We start from the raw sequence: 21,424 nt of genomic DNA on the forward strand, positions 1-21,424 counted from the left end.
CTTAATACTCCCACACATTCTTAAAGTCACTGAAATCTAGTTTCAGTCCCACCAATGGTTAAAACTGATCTTGCCACAGATAAAGATTACCTGATAAACCTAATGGATATTTTTGAGTCTTTTCCTCACTTCATTCTCTCAGAAGCATTTGACATATGAACTATTCCCTCCTTCTTGGCACCTCTTTTTTCTCAACCTTCATGAAGCCATAATCTTGTCTTCTTTCTACTTCCTGGGCCAATTCCTCTCTTCCCTTTACAGGTTCTTCTTCCTCTGTTCATCCCTTAGGTGTTAGTGTGTTCATTTACTTGTATATTCATCCATCTTTTTTTTTTTTTTTTTTTTTTTGCCATCTACTTATCCCATCTATCTAACCCATACCAAAGCTCTGTTATTTTCAGGCACTGGGATACGTACCAGAGCTATAATAGAGAATACACTAAACATTTCCAGGTGGTTATCCATACAAGCAGGAGATACAGGTAAGTCAACAGACAATTCTAATACAGGGTTTCACTGGGATTCTGCACAGGCATGTACTCTTTTCCTTCTATATAGTCACTCTGGGCAATTTCATTCATTCCATGACTTCAAAATTCATCTATGTATAAATGACTCCCATACCCATATCTCCAATCCAATCATCTTTCCTGAGTGCCAGGTATACACAGCTAAGTGCTTATGAGACACCTCTACATGGGTGCCTCTTGTGGGCACTTCACATTTAAAGGGTATAAACTGAAGCCATCATTTTTATGCTGTAACTTGCTTCTCAAGTGAAGGGAGCCACCATTCTACCATTCCCTCAGTTGTCCAAGCAAGAAATCTGAGCCAATTGATCTTTTATCTTTCGTGTCTCAGCTTAAATATTAACACCTTAGAGAAGAGTTCTTTAATCCTATATAAATTAGGTTTATAACCCCCTTCCTGGTTCTCCATGACAGCACCCTACTTATTTCCTTAATAACATTTTTAAAATTATAATTTATGTACTTATTAACTGTCTTCTTCACTACCGTTACATGGGAATAAGGACCAGATTTGTTATGTTGATACATCCCCAATGCCTAGTACAGGATCCACACAAAGTATTTGCTGAATAAACAAATATATGAATGGAAAGTCATTTGTTATCTTCTCTTTACTATTTTAACTACCACTGTTCTAGACTAAACTTTCATAATTTCTTCCCTAACTACAACAGTCCTCTAACTTATTCCAATATTTCTCCCTTGCAGGATAAACTCTTCATGCTAATGCACTGAACTGATGTTCCTGAAGTACAAACATGATCATCATCTTACTCCTCTACTAAACTCTTAAAGCTGCTCATTACCTTCGGCATAAAGACAGAACTCAAGATGGCTTGAACTCTCTTTCTTAGCCATTCTGAACAACTTTCAGTTTTTCTAATGTGCCATGGGCTCTCTCACCTCCAAACCTTTATATTTATACCCTCTGCCTAGGGTATTATTTCTCTCCTCTCCCACCACATACCTTCCACCTTCCTATTTCCAACTAATCTTTCAGGTCTCAACTCACTTTCTCTTTCCTGTGGGAAGCTTTCCTGAAGTTCTCTAGACTAGAATAGGTGTACCTGCTTTGTGCTCTCCTTGCACTGTCCTGTACCATAGCACTTATCACATTCATGCTGCACTTAATTTTATTTTATTTTTCTAAAGATTTTATTTACTTGAGAGAGAGAGAGTGTGCATGAGTGGGGGAGGGGCAGAGGGAGAGGGAGAAGCAGACTCCCCGCTGAGCAGGGAGCCCCACATGGGGCTCAATCCCAGGACCTGAGATCATGACCTGAGCTGAAGGCAGATGCTTAACCGACTGAGCCACCCAGGTGCCCCCACTGCACTTAATTTTAAATATCTGTCTGCTGACAGTCTGTAAACTCTGAGAAGGTAAGAACTGTGTCTATTTTCTTTCTGCTTATCCCCAAGTGCCTAACACAATATCTGATATCTAACAGAAGCTCAGTACACATTTGATGAATGGATGAATACAAAGAGACTTGAGAAGACAATACTGAAATGGAAGATAGGGCACCACCAAAAATAAATAGCCAACTTCACAATGTTGCCAATAGTTGGCTCTGTTTAGCTTTCCTCATCTAGCCAAGCCTACTTCTCATTATTTTAAAAAAATTAGCGCAATAGCAAAGACACAGCTGTGATTAGGAAAAAACCATGTAAGGTTTTTAGAGGCTGAAAACAGAACAAGATGACAAGCAATAGATCCTATGACAATAGACAAGAAAAGGAAACACAGAAGAAAACAGAATTACTCCACACAGTAGGGATTCACAGTCATACACACTTTATTTTAGTAGGCCATCAGAATCTCCTCTGCCAGGCAAGTACATCCATTAAAGTACAGCTCTGTTATCAGGGGCAATGGTCCTCCACAATGGAAATTCCTTATATAACAGCAGCATATTCAGTACATCTCTGCAGTGTACTGTACCTGCAGTGATGGGACAGACAGTCCTTCCTTGCAGCTGTGCCTCACTGTATCACCTAAAGGTATAATCACTTATATTTATAGTAATGACTCGGAGTCCTCAAGAAGTTAGAACTGAATTTTATATACTGTGGTCAAGAAAGCAAGGAAATGTGTACTACATTCCTTATTTAAATTTTTTTTAAGTTTATTTATCTTTATCTAAAGTAATCTACACCCAACGTGGGGCTGGAACTGATGACCCTGAGATCAAGAGCCACACACTGCTCCTACTGAGCCAGCCAGGCACCCCTGTACTACATTTTTAAAAGATCTTCGTCAACAGGTGGTTAAGGAAAAAGTTTAATGATTTAAATATATTAGCATCTGAAATATCTAGTAAGTCCATGTATAGTAAATGGAGCTCATTCTTTCATAACCAAGGTAATTGGTATTACTGTAAACATTATGCTATTTCACCTTTTTACTGATGGTACAGTTATTCTTCTCAGGTGACTGAAATACTGTTTACCCATATACTGCAGCGATGTGTTAGCCCCTCTGTCCCCTCTGCTCCATTCTGCTTCCACTAGCACAGTCTTCTGCCTGCCATACTTGGATTCTTCTGATCTCCATAAGGCTGCAGCTTCTAATCTCTGCTGGCCCTCTGGCGATCTGCAACATTGTTTCCTTTTCCTTTTTAATTCCTTCTTTTTAGTCGCAGATTCCGACAATCTTGAGGCTGTACTAGCTGTTCAGCTTTTATAATATTCACAGCCAGTGGCAGCCCAAATACATCCAGTGTTATTTGGGTCCTCTCAGTTATTTTCCTGACAGTCAAGATTTCCTTTTTTTTACTGTTAGAATTAGCTTCTTTGCTCTTTCTTTCCTTAATTCTTTAAAAACAAACAAGCAACTATACTTCTAGAATCCTGGCATTGCTAGAAAGCTGAACTCTATGTAACAAGAGGTGCTATGTATCTACTAAATTTCCAGAGGGTGAGAATAGAGTACTTGCTTGATGGAGGCTTGCTGATTTTAATTCACTGTAAATCTGCACTCTTGTGATTAAATGAATAAGTACAGAGTGTTCTTATTTTGTTACATTAATATTACTATTATTATCACTATTGTTATGATCATTAATCTGGAAGATGGTCAAATTCTTATTTTTAGAATGGCTAATGTGCAGAATAAGGAAAACCATAAATTAGTGAATATGGTAATTATTTTTTTATAATACGATAAATTTAAACACATAAACACTTATTGACCTAACATTTGGGAAGTTTTCTCTTTGGTTACACCGAATCAGGGCTAGAAGAGGTTCTGCCAGATTTTGTATCAAAACCATAGCAATCCTAGAAGAGGAACTGATTGCTTTCTTCAAGAACTCTTGACCACTCTTCTTCTCCCAACTTCTCTGCATGCTCCCATGTATTTACCCTGATCCCAACACTGACTGCAGTGTTATTGGCTATAGATTTCTTTGTCTCTTTCTACTAGATTGTAAGCTCCTTGAAGGCAAAGACTTAATCCTCAGCTGTGTACATTTTAGATGTACAAAAACCCATTTTAGATGTATAAAAAAATACTGCTTGAATAAATTAAGTAGAATTATTCTTTAACTACATCTTAATTATTTATTCCTTTATAGCAGAAAGATTAGGTTTCTTTAAATAGTAATTATTATAGGCATATCTTTTTTTAATGCAACAACTGTGTTCTTAACATTTAAAATAATACATGTAAATAGTGTCATCTTTTATTTTTTTTTAAAGACTATTTATTTATTTGAGAGAGAGAATGAAAGAGAGAGCAACAAGAGGGGGGAGGATCAGAGGGAGAAGCAGACTCCCTGCTGAGCAGGGAGCCCGATGCAGGACTCGATCCTGGGACTTCAGGATCAAGACCTGAGCTGAAGGCAGTCGCTTAACCAACTGAGCCACCCAGGCGCCCTCATCTTTTAAATATACTAGGAAACCTTAATGGACATGAAGCAAACTGCTTTGAACAACAAAATATGACCCCATAAAATTGATTTTCAAATTCTCATAGACCAAGTTGCTTAAAGTGGGATGTAATTCACTCATTATAGCTTGCAATTATCGAATTTGTCTGTTTATGTAGTTCTGTTTCTGGCTCCTTAACTAAAATGTAAATTTCATTTTGTGTCTATCTTGCTCACCATTTTATGTCTAATACCTGGCACAGTACAGTACCTGGCATGCAGTAGATTCTCAACTGTATCTCATCAATTCTAAGATGCATATTTTTTCACATTACAACTCTGGGAAATCAGAATGCGTCTTATACTGATGGTATCTTGGTATTCTACCATTGTTTAATTGATGGTGGTGTTCTATCTCAGCAGTAAATAAAATAATGGTGTGTGTTATGATCAATGGCATCTTAGACTTTATGAAATAAGATATATTATTTAAATGGAAAAATGATGACATTATGTAACTATAAAACAACAGTGAAGGGGTGCCTGGGTTCAGGTCATGATCTCAGGGTTGAGATTGAGCCCCGTGTTGGGCTCTGTACTAAGCAGGCAGCCTGCTTAAGATTCTCTCTCTCCCTCTGCCCCTCTGCCCCCAACTCACGCTCGCTCACTCTCTCTAAAACAAAACAAATCAAAAAAGGCAACAACAGTGAGGATAAGTGAGAGGACAAAAGTAAAAGCCTAAAATGAACTACTACTGCTAGTTTAAGGTTGCCAGATAAAATACAGGTCACCCAGTTAGATTAGAATTTCAGATATGTTCCATATAATATGTGGGATATACTTATACTAAAAAATTATTCATTCTTTGAGATTTGGGTGCCCTGTATTTTTAATTGCTAAATCTGCCAACCCTGTGCTGGTTAGAAATACAAAAGTAGCTTCTCTTTTACAAAGATATTACATAAAGTATTTATTGCTCACCCTCATATAGGAAGGAGTTACAGGAACATCAATATAGGTTACATATTATGGAATAAAATCTTGTATGTAGAGAAAAAAGGATTCCACAACTGTTTCAGTATTACTTTAGCAATTTAAAAGCTTCATCAAAGTCCAAAATATCCCTGAAATTTACAATCTGATCTGTTTTCTTACCTCAGCATAAGCTTTGGCCCATGAACCGGCCAGCTGATGTAAATCTACTTCACCTGATTTCACAGCTTCCAGGGATGCTTCGGCATCTCTGTCATAATCTCTGAGGGATTCTTCTTCTATAAACTGGCTCAGAGCTTCTTTTAAGTCTGTAACAGGGATAAGAAATGCCAACATCAGCAAAATCCTGACGTAAACAGGGAACATTTTACCTGGATAAGCATTCCAATGTGAAATTTTATTTTATCAAGCTTGTATACTTAATACAATAAAACCAGCTTGGGGATCTTTTGACTAGTTTCACAATTATTTTTCTTTACTATTACAGGTTATTGCATTGAAAATGGTCAAAATTCTTATGTATAACCTTGATAGTAATTTAAAACATTACTTTAAGTCTGATTCTTCAGTTTGAAACTGAGCAGGTAAAAAGCACATGAAGGAAAATCTACAGATTTTGAGGTTCTGAAGGTTACTGTACTTAAATGAAGAAGCTTCCTATATATAGAGTTACAGTCTTTGAATTTGAAAGAGAAATTGAATGATTAGCATATTAAAGTGGATTTAATTGGGATGATCTATAATCCCAGTTTTAGAGACACTACTTAGAGATGATATAATGGAAAAAGCACAAGGATAGAAATCAGGATACTTGTGTTCTGGTTTTGGCTCTGTCACTATGTTTGTAGCTTTAGACCAGTGGTTCTCAATTTTTAGCATGCATTAGAAATCCCTGGAGGGTTTACCGAAATAGATTGCTACATGCCACCCCCAGAGTGTTTGATTCTGAAAGAATGGGGCGAGGCCCAAGAATGTGCATTTCTAACAAGGTTCCAAGTGATGCTGTAGCTTCTGATCAAGGAACAACCTATGGAAACCACTGCCTTAGGCAAACAATTTACCTTTTCAATGTGCTAGTTTCCTTGTTTGTACAATGAGATCGTGTTAAAAAGTTCCTAGATTCCCTTTAACTCTATGATCTAACATGGTCTCAGCTTAAAATGTTTTTCTCATTTGTGACATAGAACACAGAGACCTTTTAAAAATGATTTAATACAGATGACCTTATGAATTAATTTAGGTAAGCAAAAATTATTCAAAGATTAGTATTCCTTCCCTTCCATGACATCTCAGGAATTGAGGACCAGATCATTAAAAGGGCAATGCATTTGGCAATACAATTCTATAATATCATAATTAGTGATAGCTGAAATGTATCCACCCAACTAAATTAAGAGAGTAAGCATTCTAACCCAAACCTTATAACTAATTTTTCATTATATAAATTGATTTTCATTTATTTATTTTTTAATCTTTTTAAATGTAGGGCTTGAACTCACAGCCTTGAGATCAAGATCTGAGCTGAGATCAAGAGTCAGATGCTTAGTCAACTGAGTCACCCAGGCACCCCTGCAAATTAATTTTTATACTAAATTGCCCAATAAACAACTACAAGGGTTATAGGAAAAAAAACACTCAATAACAAAGGCCTGGGGAATCTTTTTATTCTAGGAAGCAGTTAAACACTTCATATTTTATGGTTGTTTCAAGCTTCTCAGGCTTAAGCTTTCTAATATGAAATGTCTAAGGAAAGAGACTATCAGAAAATAATAAAGTGTAATTAATAATAAAGTATTAAAAAAAATCAGTCCTCAGGGTGCCTCAGTGGCTCGCTGGTTAAGTGTCTGACTCTTGATTTTGGCTCAGGTCATGATCTCATGGGTCATGAGATTGAGCCCAGTGTTGGGCTCCATGCTCAGTGGGGAGTCTGCCTGAAGATTCTCTCCCTCTACCCCTCCCTCCACTTGCACACACATGCGTGTGCTCTCTCTCAAATAAATAAATCTTTCAAAAAAAAAAAATCAGTCCTTGGAGTGCCTGGGTGGCTAAGCCGATTAAGTGTCCAACTCTTGGTTTTGGCTCAGGTCATGATCTCATGGGTCATGAGATGGAGCCCCATGTTGGGCTCTGTGCTCAGCGGGCAGTTAGCTTGAAGATTCTCTCCCTCTGCCCCTCCCCCACCCCCACATGCTCACTCTCTCTCTCTCTCTAAAATAAACAAATAAACCTTTAAAAAATCAGTTCTCACCTTTTTCTATAAAGCATGGTAAACTGTGCAGCAGCATCAGACGCCCATGTAAATGACTGGCATTCTCTTGAATAGGAAATTTGAGGGGCACCCTCAGTTCTAAGCACTGACTTCCTACTTTGAATTCATATACAAATTCCCTCTCTCTGTTGCAGAATCTTTCTCTGCTTTTCTTCATCTTCTTTGGCAGGATTTCTATAAACAAACAAACAAAAGCCCAGCAGATCATAAGTCCATAAAAATCATAATGTTTCCTTATTGGTGTACCACTTCTAAGAAAATGTTCCACCACTCAGTGATTTTGTTTGTGTGACTCAAAGCTAATTATTCTAGGTTTTCCTACCTTTATCCCTGCATTTTCACCTTCATGAAGGAAATGAAGTGCTTCTTTTTTTTAATGAAAAAAGTTCCTTTTAAACTTCACTTAGGAAAAAAAAAACAACACTGTGCCCATAAAGTATTTTGCACTCCTAGGCAGTGTTCTCAAGAATAGAGAGAGAACATGGAGAGAAGAGCAGAGAAGATTTTTAGGGAGAGATGAATGGGTAGACAGATACAGAGTTATGAAACAACTGGTGAATACAAAGTCAAAGAAACAGATCAGGGACCAAGAAGCGATCTTGAAGATCTTCGATGTTATGAGATCTTATTGGGCACAGATGGAAGAAAGATGGTGTTGGAAAGATTTCCATGTGGGAAAAAGACATACAAAAAAAGGTAAATTGGACACTTTTCAAAAAGAAGAAAATCTGGCACAAAGAGTAAGAATCAATATCAATTGAGGATATTTATCAGCCTCCTTGCTAAACTCCATCTCTACACTTTTCACCATCAAAACAGTTTTCCTAGTATTCTCTATACTGAAGTTATAGTAATCTTTCCAAAGTGCCTATCTGGTCATGTTGCTCATCTGCTTAAAAACTTTTGATCATATTCCATTGTTCTTAGGATAAAATTCAAACTCCTTTACCCAGTATACAATGTTTATATTTCCAGACTCTTTCCCCCAGCACCTGCATCCCCTCATCTGCAACACACAAATTCACAAACCATTTTCCAGTCATACTGAGCTCTTTTCAACACCAAACCTCTCTTTCCACTTCCAACCATTTTGAACGTTTTTTCTTTGCCTAGAGCACTCTTACTGCTTTTGTTTCCTTGGATAACAGCTATTCATTCTTCAGGTTTCAGCTTAGATGGGCACCGGAGAATCTTTTAATTTGTAAGATTATCATAAGGATTAGTCGAATAATAAATACGAAGCATCTGACAAACAAGATGATCAATAGATGAAGGCTAGTAATAATAATAAAAGTTCTCTAAGGACATAAAAAAATCACAGGTTGCTGAATGAGTATACATGATGAAGACAAAGGCAGTACGGGAACACTGTAAAAGGGAACTGAAGTTACGGATAAATGGGTTATGATCTAATCTTGTTTAGATTCAATATTTTCGGTCAACAAAAACCATTAGCTCCGGTTTCAAACGGCTCAACATTTAAACTTATTATGTCTCAACAAACTGAAACTTTAGTTCCCTTCTTTGGTTCCCTTTAGTCCCACTTTAATTTTTTTTTTTTTTGCAGGGGTGAAATTAAGGAAGGTTTCCCAGGCAAAATTGGGATGGGAGGAAGAGGGCTGGACCGAACTCCTGCCGCCGACAGAGCGCAGGTTCTGAGTGCAGGAAAGGGAGGGCAGGCTGCCGGGGCGAGAAGCTCCAGCCGAGTGAGAACACCAGCTCCATTAGGCGGTTTCAGTCTCAGGGGGATTCCTCGCTCGTGGTTCTGGGCTCACCTTCCCTAGTTCCGAAGTCCTGAGCTGACCGCACACTCCGAGCTGTCAATGAGCTGGGGCACAGAGAACATCAGCTGACTTACCCACTTGTTTTTACATCTAACAGATCCGCTTCAGCAGATTCGCCCATATTTTTTCCTCTTTCCCGGCACTCTATAGAAAATTCCTCCGTCTAAGTGCGCCGTTTTTCCATCCTGCCTCAATTTAGTCATTTAAAAATGTAATAAGGTATATTTCTACTGTTACTGTGAGTTTCAGAGAAGGCGCAAAAAAAAAAAAAAAGGACTCCACTGTCGTGGCGAAAGTGCAAAGGCAAAGCACAAACTCAGCTTTGATAGACCGGATGCGGAAGGGCAATGCCTTGGGAACGGCGAGAGCACGCCGGTCTTCTCAGAGCGCATGCGCAGTTGCAAGGATGCTGGTAATCATTGGAGGGCTGGTGGCAGGGGGCGGAGAGCGCCTGTGTCTAGTTTTGGGCGGGAATTGAAACCGACGTTGCGGCCAACAAGAACTTGAAAGCTGCGAATTTTCTGCATTGGAGGAGGCCATGGTGCGGCCTGTGAGGTGAGTAGTTCGCGACAGCGGCGGGGATGGGGAGAAAAGTCAGGAAGACGCTGTAGGCAACTTCGTCTATACACGATTGAGGGGAAAGGGCCGAATAGGACGGAGGGTAGCGAAGGTGGGGTGGGATGGACGGTTTCTGGGAAGCTCTCCGGTCTCCGCTGAGAGTCACCCAATCCGCAGACGTATCCTAGCATGCTAGCTTTTCCCTTCTCTTTGCCCCCCTTCGCAGCACTTGCGGATTCTTTTACCCACCCCATTCAAAGAAGCCCTGGTTTTGTTAGCGTTCGAACAGCGCTTTACATTTCACCGAGCTCCTACTTACGTGTTATTTCGTTTTTTTCATTACTGTAGTTCTTTTTTTTTTAATGTTTTATTTATTTATTCATGAGAGTCAGAGAGAGAGAGAGAGAAAGGCAGAGGCAGAGAGAGAAGCAGGCTCCCCGCCGAGCAGGGAGCCCGATGTGGGACTCGATCCCAGGACCCTAGGATCACGACCCGAGCCGAAAGCAGATGCCTAACCATCTGAGCCACCCGGGCGCCCCCATTACTGTAGTTCTTTGATATAACAGTTTAGGTATCCCTGTTTTTATCGATTTAAACTCCTAGGCCAATTTAGGTGAGTCACATAGCTAGTGAGTGGCAGGATAACACTCAAACCTAAATCATCTGGCTCCAGATCCTCTGTGCTTTCCATTATACGCTTTGAAACTGTTCCCCTACTTAACCACAGTGGAGTGCTATGGAGGCCTAGAGTCAGCCATTCATTTAGAAAGTTACTTGTATACTGTACTAATTGTGGGAGGTTACATTCTAGTCAAGGGGTAAGGTTAGGGGGGCCACAAATAAATACTGCGAAGTGATGGAGAGTGAGAAGGAGGAAAATCTTATTTTATTTTTATTTTATTTTTTTAAAGATTTTATTTATTTATTTGACAGAGAGAGACACAGCGAGAGAGGGAACACAAGCAGGGGGAGTGGAGAGGGAGAAGCAGGCTTCCCACTGAGCAGGGAGCCCGATGCGGGGCTCGATGACCTGAGCTGAAGGCAGACGCTTAACGACTGAGCCACCCAGGCGCCCGGAAAAATCTTATTTTAAATAGTGTAGTTAGGATGTGCCTCTCTTGCAGAGATAATACATGATCAGAGATATGAATGATGAGAAGGAGCTAGCCAGTGAAAATCTGGGACAATCCAGGTAGAGGTGAACAAGAGCCAAGGCCCTGAGCTTGACTATGTTTGAGGAGCAGAAAGAAGGCCACTAAAGCTGTAGCATTAGCAAGCAGTGGGGAGAATTGTAGGGGATTAGGTCAGAGAAATAGGCAGGGGCCAGAGTAGGTAGGACCTTGTAGGCTTCAAAAAGGAGTTTGAATTTTATTCTACGTACAATGGGAAGCCAATGGAGAGTTTGAAGTAGAGCAAGGAAATCTAATTTTGGTTTTATAAAGTTCACTGGCTTCTGGTGGAGAAAGAATGGAAGATGGGGTGACCAGAATGGGAAGAGGGAAACTGCTATATCATTGGATAGTGGTTTGGAGTAGGGTGTTACCAGTGGACATGGAATGGGGCAGATGAATTTGGGATATATTTTGGAGATACTGCTGACAGAATTTGCTGATGAAGTGGATGTAGAGGTGGGGAAAAAAGAATCAAGGATGATTTCACAGTATTTCTGGCCTGAGCTACTTGAATGGATGATCTTTGTACTAACCAAGGTGGGGAAGACTAGGAAAGGGAACAGGTTCAGGAGGTGTGGGGGATCAGGAGTTCCATTTTGAGCACATGAAGTCTGAAATGGATTTTAAACACCCAAGTAGCAAAGACATAATCCCCTTGTCTGGAATAGCAGTTGTCAAAGTACCATCTACAGACCCCTAGGGTTCCTGAAACCTTCTAAGGAGGTCCATGAGGCCAAAACTATTTTCATAGTAATCCTGAGACATTGCTCGCTTTATTCGTTGTTCTGTCATCTGCACTGCAATGGTGGCATAACTGTTGGAACCTCAGCACAAATCAAGGCAGTGGCACCAAACTGCACGAGTATCTTTGTATTCTTTACTGCTGCACACTCAGAGTACAAAAAAAAAAAAAGAGAGAAAATGCTAGTTTCACTTAAGAATGTTTGATGAAGCAGTAAGAATTCTCATATTCGTTATAGCTCAACTGTTGAGCATACTTCTTTTTTTAAGAGGTTTTATTATATTTTACTATTATTCAGTCTTCAGAGTTTCTAAAGGGGTTTTCATATTTTATTCAGCTTTCAAATTCTTTAACTCCAAAGATTAGGAGAGTAATAAGAGTTACATATATACACATAAACTACTACAGTGTTTCTCTTCAGGGAAAGCACTTATGAGATTGAGCTGGGAGCTGAACTGACTTCTTTTCCATAGAACACCATTTTACTTGAAAGAATAACTGGCCTACTAGGTTATTCACACTTGGGTATTTGGCAAAAGGTAGAAAAGAAAACCACAATGCCATTTCATTTAGTGCCTAGAGGAAGGGGGAAGAAAGTGAGTTTATTTTTTCCACTTTGAATATCACTTTCTTCTAATGGCTCTCTAAAGTAGTAAAAGATTTGTTTCAGGTGGCAGGTACAGAGTCACTCACCATTGTTTTGCTGTCCAGTGCATAAAGAACATTATTTTGTATTGTGGGAAGATTAAAAAAAGAGAGAAAATAGCTTTCAGTGTCAAGTTTTTAATCTAATAAGACAGAATGCGCACATAAAACAAAAGAATATGTATAACAGGAACTTATAAGTACCTCACAGCAATTACACAGTATGTAAATTATGTTAATGATATTGATTATTTTTACTTTGAACTCATTTTTTCCTTATCAGGTATATCAAGTATAGTTGTAATTATTTCAGCTAATGCTAAGTTCCAAATGTAAAATCCAGCTCGTGTTTCAAGTTTAAGTATTCTTAAGAGAATCGAAACACATTTTCCTTTACCCAAGACTGTTTATGGTCTTAAGGATTGGAGGTGGGAAATTGGTATTTGTGTAATTAAAAAATTTCTCTCTTGGTCATAGACATAAGAAACCAGTCAATTATTCACAGTTTGAGAATTCTGACAGCGATGGTAAGTGGAGATTCATATTTTTGCTTTAAAAATTTGGAAATTTATTTTCTCAGAATTTATATGACATATAGAACTCTAACACTGAACATATTGCACAATTGTATATGAGCTAGGGCTGCAAAAATGATCTTCTAAGCATTTGGGAGGATTATGCTGATAATTACACTGATAAGAATTATGTGGGTAAGTGATAAATGAACAGGGCCAGGTGAAATGGCTCTTTAGATCTAAACTATTCTAGGTTCATGTTTCTCATAGTGGGATTTGTCTCCTCCTATCCCTTTCCTTAAGAAGAAACACATTGTCTTTTGAAACACAAATGTGTTACAGAATATAATGTGAAATCTCACAAGATTTTATATACCACATATTCTTTATCCATTCATCGGTCAGTGGACATTCGGGCTTTTTCCATAATTTGGCTGTTGTAAATAATGCTGGTATGAACATCAGGGTGCATATATCCCTTCAAATTAGTATTTTTGTATCCTTTGGGTAAATACCTGCTAGTGCAATTGCTGGATCGTATATTACTCAGCCATAAAGAAGAATGAAATCTTACATTTGCAATGACATGGATAGAGCTAGAGTGTATTATGCTAAGTGAAATACATCAGAGAAAGAAATACCATATGGTCTCACTCATGTGGAATTTTAAAAACAAAACAAATGAACATGGTGGGGGGAAGAGAGGCAAACCAAGAAATAGACTTTTTTTTTTTTTAATTTTATTTATTTGACAGAGAGAGACCAGCGAGAGAGGGTACACAAGCAGAGGGAGTGGGAGAGGGAGAAGCAGGCTTCCTGCAGAGCAGGGAGCCTGATGCGGGGCTCATTCCTAGGACCTTGGGATCATGACCTGAGCCAAAGGCAGACGCTTAACGACTGAGCCACCCAGGCTGCCCAAGAAATAAACTCTTAACTATAGAGAACAAACTGATGGTTACCAGAGTGGGGCTGGGAGGGGGCGGTGCGGGGGAAATAGGTGATGGGGATTAAGGAGGGCACCACTTGTGATGCGTGCTGGGTGTTGATTATAAGTGTTGAATCACTAAATTCTAATAAACACCACTGTATGTTAACTAACAGGAATTTAAATAAAAACTTGGAAGAAAAAAAAAGACCTCGAAGAAAGGCTAGGAGTAAGCTATACCCTATTGGGTTATGTATTTTTTTGTCTCTGCTATTAAGGGAATTTTGGTCAGAAAGTGTGAGAAACATTTAGTGAGATTACATTATACTTCCGAAGTAGGTTCTGTATTTCTCAGACCACCAGAGCTTTCTGTGAGTCAAATGTTTTGTAATCCTGAGGTTTGAAGGAACCTGTTTTTTGCATTGGGCTCAACCATAAGTGTGTCTAAAACTTGGGAGAAAATTGTAGAGACTCTAACTTGTAGCTTTTTATGACGTTACCAGTAGGTCAGTAGATTTTTATAAATTGCCAGTTGTGTTCTAGACATCATGGAGTGGAGGTGGGGGGACAAGCCACAACTTATCATATTCCTACCCTGGGAATCTTGAAAGAGACAACATGTATTAATACTAATGCTGCAATTAAGACTACACGTGCCTGGAAGTTATGCATGCGTGTGTCACACATGAGTATAAAAGCTGTAGCAGCAGTTTTTTTTTTTTCCAAAGATTTATTTATTTATTTGAGAGAGCGAGAGAGAGTACATGAGAGGAGGGAGGGTTAGAGGGAGAAGTAGGCTCCTTGCTGAGCAGGGAGCCCGATGCAGGACTTGATCCAGGGACTCCAGGATCATGACCTGAGCCGAAGGCAGTCGCTTAACCAACTGAGCCACCCAGGCGCCCCTATAGCAGCAGTTTTATGTTGAGTCTCACCGGAACTGTATCAGTTTTTGCTAGACTGATAATTTCATAAATAAAGGCCACGACGACAAAGTTGAAAAGCATGAGTGAGAATAAAGATAAAATAATATGCCAACCCCATTTTTTACGTTGTGGCAGTTAAACAATTTTTTTAATGTTTAAAACTTGAACACACACTGTAATGAATTTCAACTGCTCAGAAATTGTTTTTATTTCTTACTTATGAAAAGCAATGTCATAGATTCTTTTATTTTTGCTTCACACATGAATAGATGACTTTGTTTCTGCAACTGCACCTTTAAATAAGAAACCCAGAACAACACCAAAGGAGTTAAAACTAGAAACAAGGAAACCTAAACTGAAGAATCTCCAGAAAGAAGATATCTCACTACAAGAGAAAACCCCTAAAAAAAGGTGAGAGGTATGCCATATAGTAAATATACATTAGATGTGTTAATTTAAGAGAGGGACAGATTTGAACTCCTGGTTTAAATTATTACTTGAGCAGAGTCCTAGGTATTATTTTATTTAGTGGGTGTAAGAGAACAGGGATGTACCATTAATCCCCTTCTGACTTTCTGCCTTAAAAAAGAAATTCACAGACACGTAAGGAAATACTCATTTAAGTATTAAGATAATCATAATTACAAAGTTTAGGAGTTACCCCTTACTTTGATAGGACTCTGTACCTGTCTCTAAAGTCCTCAAGTCTTATAAGACTACTTTGTTAAAAATTACATTTGTAAGGATAATCTTATAAAAATTAAAACCATGTATTTTTCGGTAGATAAAAGATATTTTCTCTTTATATTGTTGAGACTTGTCCAGCGATGAGAAGGTCCTATAGTTTGTAGACTATAGGATTTCCATTAGTTAGTACCAAGAGAGAAGAGAGAATGAGAGAAGGAAGTCCCGAGAGGCCCCAAACCTGTAGTATGGAGAGGAGATGGGCAGAAGGGGAGTATTAACAAATGGAACTTGAGGTATGATACGGTTCACTGCTGTGAGTATGAGAAAAGCTCATTAACATAGAGAAATTTACCCCATGTCCTGCTCTTTACTTTTTTCTCTTTTTCGTTTTTGTTTTCGAGCTCCTTGTACTACATTTTAAATACAGTGAAAAAATAGCCTACAAATGGGAGAGAATATTTCCCAATCATATAATTGATGAGGGATTTGTATTCAGAATATATAAAGAACTCTTTTTTTTTTAAAGATTTTATTTATTTATTCATGAGAGACAGAGAGAGAGAGAAAGAGAGAGAGAGGCAGAGGGAGAAGCAGGCTCCCAAGGAGCAGGGAGCCCAATGCGGGACTCGATCCCAGGATCCTGGGATCATGACCTGAGCCGAAGGCAGACGCTTAACCATCTGAGCCACGCAGGCGCCCTATATAAAGAACTCTTACAACTCAACAATAAAAGACTAATAACCCAGTTTACAAAATGGGCAAAGGATTTGAGTAGACATTTCTCCAAAGAAGATCTACAGTTGGCTAATAAGCACATAAAAGATGCTTGACATTCTTAGCCATCAGGGAAGTGCAAATCAAAACTGTGTTGAGACGGTACTTCACACCCACACCCACTGGGATGGCCATAATCAAAAAGACAGACAACAGCCAGTGTTAAAGAGGATGTGGAGCAATTGGAACTCTGACACATTGTTGCTGGGGATATAAAATGGTGCAGCCACATTGGAAAGCAGAGTTAGCAGTTCCTCCAAATGTTAAACACAGAGTTATTTTATAACCCAGCCTAGGTATATACCCAGGAGAAATGAAAACATATACCCACACAAAAACTTGGACATGAAGGTTCATAGCATTATTCATAATAGCCAAAAAATGGAAGCAATCCAAATGTCTACCAACTGGTGAATGGATAAATAAAATATGGTCTGTCCATACACTGCAATATCATTCAGCAATAAAAAGAAGTCCTGATACATGCTACAACATGGATGGACCTTGAAAACATGCTGAGCAAAAGCAGCCAGACATAAAAGTCCACGTGTATGCTTCCATTGATATGAAATGTTTGGAACAGGTGAGTCCATAGAAACAGAAAGTAGATTAGTGGTTGCCAGGTGCTGGGGAGGGGTAAGCAGGGAGTGACTGCTAATGGCTATAGGGTTTTTTTGGGGGGTGATGAAAATATTCTGAAATTAGATAGCAGTGATGGTTTCTCAACTCTGAATATACTATAGACTGCTGAATTGTACACTTTAAAAGGATGAGTTTTATGCTATGTGAATTATATCTCAATAAAACTTGTTTTTAGAAAATAATAAATCCCTCGAGGTGCATCTCAGTATTTCGTCCTTTATGTAACTTTTTTTTTTAAATCTTTGATTTCTTTTCTTACCATAGCACTTTTGACCACCTTGAATAGGAGATGATAATAATAATAATAATCTGCATATGTAGTATAATTATTAGTATGTCTTATTTCCCTACCGTCTTCATTAATTGCAGATTCCTTGAGGGTACTTTTAGTATTCTATCTAGTGTGTGCCTCATACACAGTAAGTACTTGGTGACATATTTGTTAAAGTTGAGATTGGGAGGAACAGATGTTAAAAACCAGTTTAATATAAGAGCTATAATACTTGTCTAGGGAGATGTGAGTGAGGTCAAAGAAGATTTCTAAGTGGGTTTTTGAGCCATGTCTTTATTCTGGGTTGAACAGCTGCTTGGAGTTGGTAGTGAGGACTGACATTACAGGGAAAAGAAACAGTACTTAACAATGGTGCTTGCTGCTCTTCTTTTCAGTTTCTTGTGCTAGATGTAACATGACATTACTACATATTAGCAGTGTTGTCAGTAAAGTCAATTATGATCATTATTACTGTTTAAAAACATTTTTGTTAGTTGGTAGCTCTTAAATAGTAATTTAGGAAAATCACAGATTTTGCTGCTTCGTTGAGATTGGTATTTTTGTAAAAACTCATTTTTGTTTGTGTGTCCACCTTAGGATGGCTTTAGATGACAAGCTCTACCAGCGAGACTTAGAAGTCGCACTAGCTTTATCAGTGAAGGAACTTTCAACAGTCACCATTGATGTGGAAGAGGCTCAAGATAAAAGTAACTTTATTTTCCCTATATTTATCTTTATAACCTTGTGTTTTTGTCATCATTTCTCTGGATAAGCCTTCACAGAGGAAAGAGTAAAATTTTAATACTATGGACAACAAATGGAGCAGTTTGTAGAGGGCACAATTAGATTCGGTTGTTTATTCTGCTGCATAAATCTACGTGTCCCCCCGCCCCCCCCCAACATATCTCTGCTAAACACTTAATGTAAACTTGTGGTCATGGACTATGAGCTTGGATGTTCAAGCTACATTTTTGTTTACAGTGGAAATTTAATTTCTTGATCAAATGAATTGGTCTAAACAATCCTAACAATCCACCTGTTTTCTCTCAAAATTCAAATCCGTTAAACATGACCTGGTGGTGGTAGTTTTTATTATTTACAGGTTAAAGATACTAGTTTGGTTAGCAAGCTCAGCAGGCATAAGAGATGTGTGACTTGTGGATTTCTCTGGGTTTTTCTCCTTCGATTTTTCTGGCAACTGTGCAGCAGATGGCAATATTGATATTCTGGAGAGGCAGAAATCGTTATTCCTGGAAAAGATATTCAAACTGTTAAAATACTTTTTGGGTGAAATTGTTTTGGCTTAACTTGTGTTGGAGGATTTTTTTTTAAAATTTTTTATTGTTATGTTAATCACCATACATTACATCATTAGTTTTTGATGTGGTGTTCCATGATTCATTGTTTGTGCATAACACCCAGTGCTCCACACAGAACGTGCCCTCTTTAATACCCATCACCAGACTAACCCATCCCCCCACCCTCCTCCCCTCTAGAACCCTCAGTTTGTTTTTCAGAGTCCATCGTCTCTCATGGTTCATCTCCCCCTCTGACTTACTCCCCTTCATTCTTCCCCTCCTGCTATCTTCTTCTTGTTCTTTTTTCTTAACTTATGTTGCATTATTTGTTTCAGAAGTACAGATCTGTGATTCAACAGTCTTGCACAATTCACAGCGCTCACCATAGCACATACCCTCCCCAATGTCTATCACCCAGCCACCCCATCCCTCCCACCCCCCACCACTCCAGCAACCCTCAGTTTGTTTCCTGAGATTAAGAATTCCTCCTATCAGTGAGGTCATATGATACATGTCTTTCTCTGATTGACTTATTTCACTCAGCATAACACCCGTGTTGGAGGATATTTTTAACTTATTAGCTTATTTAGGGGTATAGATGTTTAAATCAGTATTGTCTCCTATTTGGAAATGAAGGAGACACTGTTGATTAGGGAGCCATTTAGTAATCAGGAAATCAAAGAAATGTAAAAAGAGAATTATTTTATATCCAAAAATTGAGAAAATGAAATTCATCTCTCTCCAGTAAGGGAGGGTAGAATACATAGCAGGATTTCCTTGGAAGTACCACTTCTCATAGATGAATACCCTTTATAGCAATGGGATTTAATAGTACCAATTATCATGACTTAAAGTCCTCTTGAAATACTTTAAATCATTTTAAGGTTGTTATAATAATTGAAGAGGCTTTGTTAGTATGAGCATGTATCAGCCTGCATGGAAATGATAGTTAATATTTATTGACTGTTTCCTATGTGCTGGGCACTACAATAAGCAATTCCTACATGTGATCGACATTTAATGCCCCACAATAAACCCAATTATTCCACACACTGTTTTTTATCTCCAGATTATAGATGAAGACATTAAGTCTTAGAGAGGATAAGCAACTTTCCTGTGGCCATATAGCCAATATAAGTGATAGAACCTGAATTTCAACTGAAGTCTAAGTCTGTGTGATTTCAGAGCCCAAACTCCTAACCATATGCTAACCTTTCCAAGGTAAATCATTGTGCTCTGAGTTTGGATCATTCATCTGTATCTGGTTGCTTTTACATTGGAGCACCAATTTTCCTATTTCTGCCCCTTGGCTGATTAAGGTGCCTCTATCTTTTTCCTTCTTCCTTGTCTTTAGGCACTGAAAAATGTGGCAGCAGCGAAACCGGAACAACGAATAAGGCTCCCCATATCTCCAATTGCAGTGTAGCCAGTGATTATTTAGGTAAGTTTTGATATTAATAATATTTACTTTTTCTGTCAACATTGCTATTATTCTGACTTTGATTTAAATACCTGACATGGTAGCTAGAAACAAGATATTTAAATTTGTCAAGGTTCCTTTCATCGCGTCTCCTTTATTTCTTTGTGTTTTAGTTTTCTTACCTTTTACTGCAGACCCATTTTTCTTTTCTTCCCTGGGGGAGGGTCACGATGACCCCTGACTTCAGTTGACCACTGAAGAAAGGGGCTGCATCTTCCCCCTCCAGTTTTTACTGTTTCTTGGGGAAGGAATCCTCAGTTGAGTCTCGCACTTATCCTTAAACTGGACTCTTTTGTCAGGAGGCTGAGGTACTGAGATTGACCCAGGTTGGACTCTGTGGTCTCTCAGAAGCAGTGAAGGGACGAAGCGGGGCAAATAAAAACAACAGATGTGATAGAAGTCTATTCTGCAGTTCTTGCAATATTACCTGTCACAAAAAGTTTTCCGTTGATTTTTATGCCTCTTCTGAAGATTTGGATAAGATTACCGAGGAAGATGATTTTCACAGTGCTCAAGGGAAAAGAAAAGCAGCATCAAAAGCTGTGGTACAACAGAGGAAGATTCTTTTGGACGGTAGTGATGGTGATAGTGCTAATGATTCTGAACCAGACTCTGCAACTGGTGAGTGATAGCCTACCTCAAAATTAAGCCTACGGAAATTCAGTAAAAAGTTCTTAAGAGATCATTAATGTATACAAAGCACTGTGCTAAATGTTTGGTGTATGCAAACTTGAGGAACATACAGGACAGTTAAATTCAGCTATGCCATTTGGGGAGAAAGCTTTATGTGGAGGTGACCTTTAAGCTGTGGCTTGAAAAATGAGTAGCATTTAGGCAAAATAACAGGGTAAAATAGCATTTCTGACTGAGAGGAAGGCGTAAACAGTGGAATAGACAAGGACACATACAAGAAGTCAGTGAGCCTGCAGGAGAGAGTGTTGTAGAAGAGGCTAAAGAGGCAGGCTGGCACAAGATCATGGAGGGTCTCAGACCCACTCTGAGAAGTGTAGACTTTTTCTGTAGATAGTGGAAATTCATGACATATTTTGGGACTGAAGTGATATGAAACCTGTATCTTATTGTGACATGTTTTCAGACTCATTCAGAAATTAGGGCAGATGGGAAGCATAGTGACCTTGACAGAGCATCATAATAATTAAAATTTAAAATGAGTAAATCCATAAATTTGTGCCAAATCAGATGATATAATTTGATAGATTTTAACATGCTCTTGACAAATGGTTTTGTTCATCAACATTCTGTAAATATTTGAGTATCTGTGCATTATATTCTAGACACTTAGGAACACAGCAGTGAACAACAACAAAAAACCAGAGCTCCCTTAAG

The 21,424-nt window shown here is 38.6% G+C and overlaps 2 protein-coding genes across 5 annotated transcripts in view; one reads left to right on the forward strand and one right to left on the reverse strand.

Annotated features, from left to right (window-relative positions):
* FERRY3 (FERRY endosomal RAB5 effector complex subunit 3) overlaps positions 1–9,513 on the reverse strand; it is a 59,184-nt gene extending 49,671 nt beyond the window's left edge. Inside the window, exons 1-3 of the mRNA XM_028120953.2 lie at positions 9,437–9,513; positions 7,641–7,835; positions 5,555–5,700 (exon numbers count right to left, since the gene is read on the reverse strand). Of these exons, the coding sequence (XP_027976754.1) occupies positions 5,555–5,700; positions 7,641–7,818 (324 nt within the window). The 5' untranslated portion in view covers positions 7,819–7,835; positions 9,437–9,513. The remainder of the gene's footprint in view (positions 1–5,554; positions 5,701–7,640; positions 7,836–9,436) is intronic.
* Positions 9,514–9,855: 342 nt separating this feature from the next.
* Positions 9,856–21,424, forward strand: part of RAD51AP1 (RAD51 associated protein 1) — a 30,310-nt gene continuing 18,741 nt past the window's right edge. For all 4 annotated transcript variants that reach the window (XM_088025876.1, XM_088025877.1, XM_088025878.1 and 1 more), the window contains exons 1-6: positions 9,856–10,000; positions 13,040–13,089; positions 15,195–15,336; positions 17,897–18,006; positions 19,952–20,038; positions 20,549–20,698. In XM_088025876.1, coding sequence (XP_087882002.1) covers positions 9,984–10,000; positions 13,040–13,089; positions 15,195–15,336; positions 17,897–18,006; positions 19,952–20,038; positions 20,549–20,698 — 556 coding nt within the window. In that variant the 5' untranslated portion in view covers positions 9,856–9,983. The remainder of the gene's footprint in view (positions 10,001–13,039; positions 13,090–15,194; positions 15,337–17,896; positions 18,007–19,951; positions 20,039–20,548; positions 20,699–21,424) is intronic.

The sequence above is a fragment of the Eumetopias jubatus genome, unplaced genomic scaffold (genome assembly GCF_037043125.1).
Source record: "Eumetopias jubatus isolate StellerSeaLion01/CBP00866 unplaced genomic scaffold, mEumJub1_p1.0 scaffold_8, whole genome shotgun sequence".
In the NCBI taxonomy this organism is placed as follows: domain Eukaryota; kingdom Metazoa; phylum Chordata; class Mammalia; order Carnivora; family Otariidae; genus Eumetopias; species Eumetopias jubatus.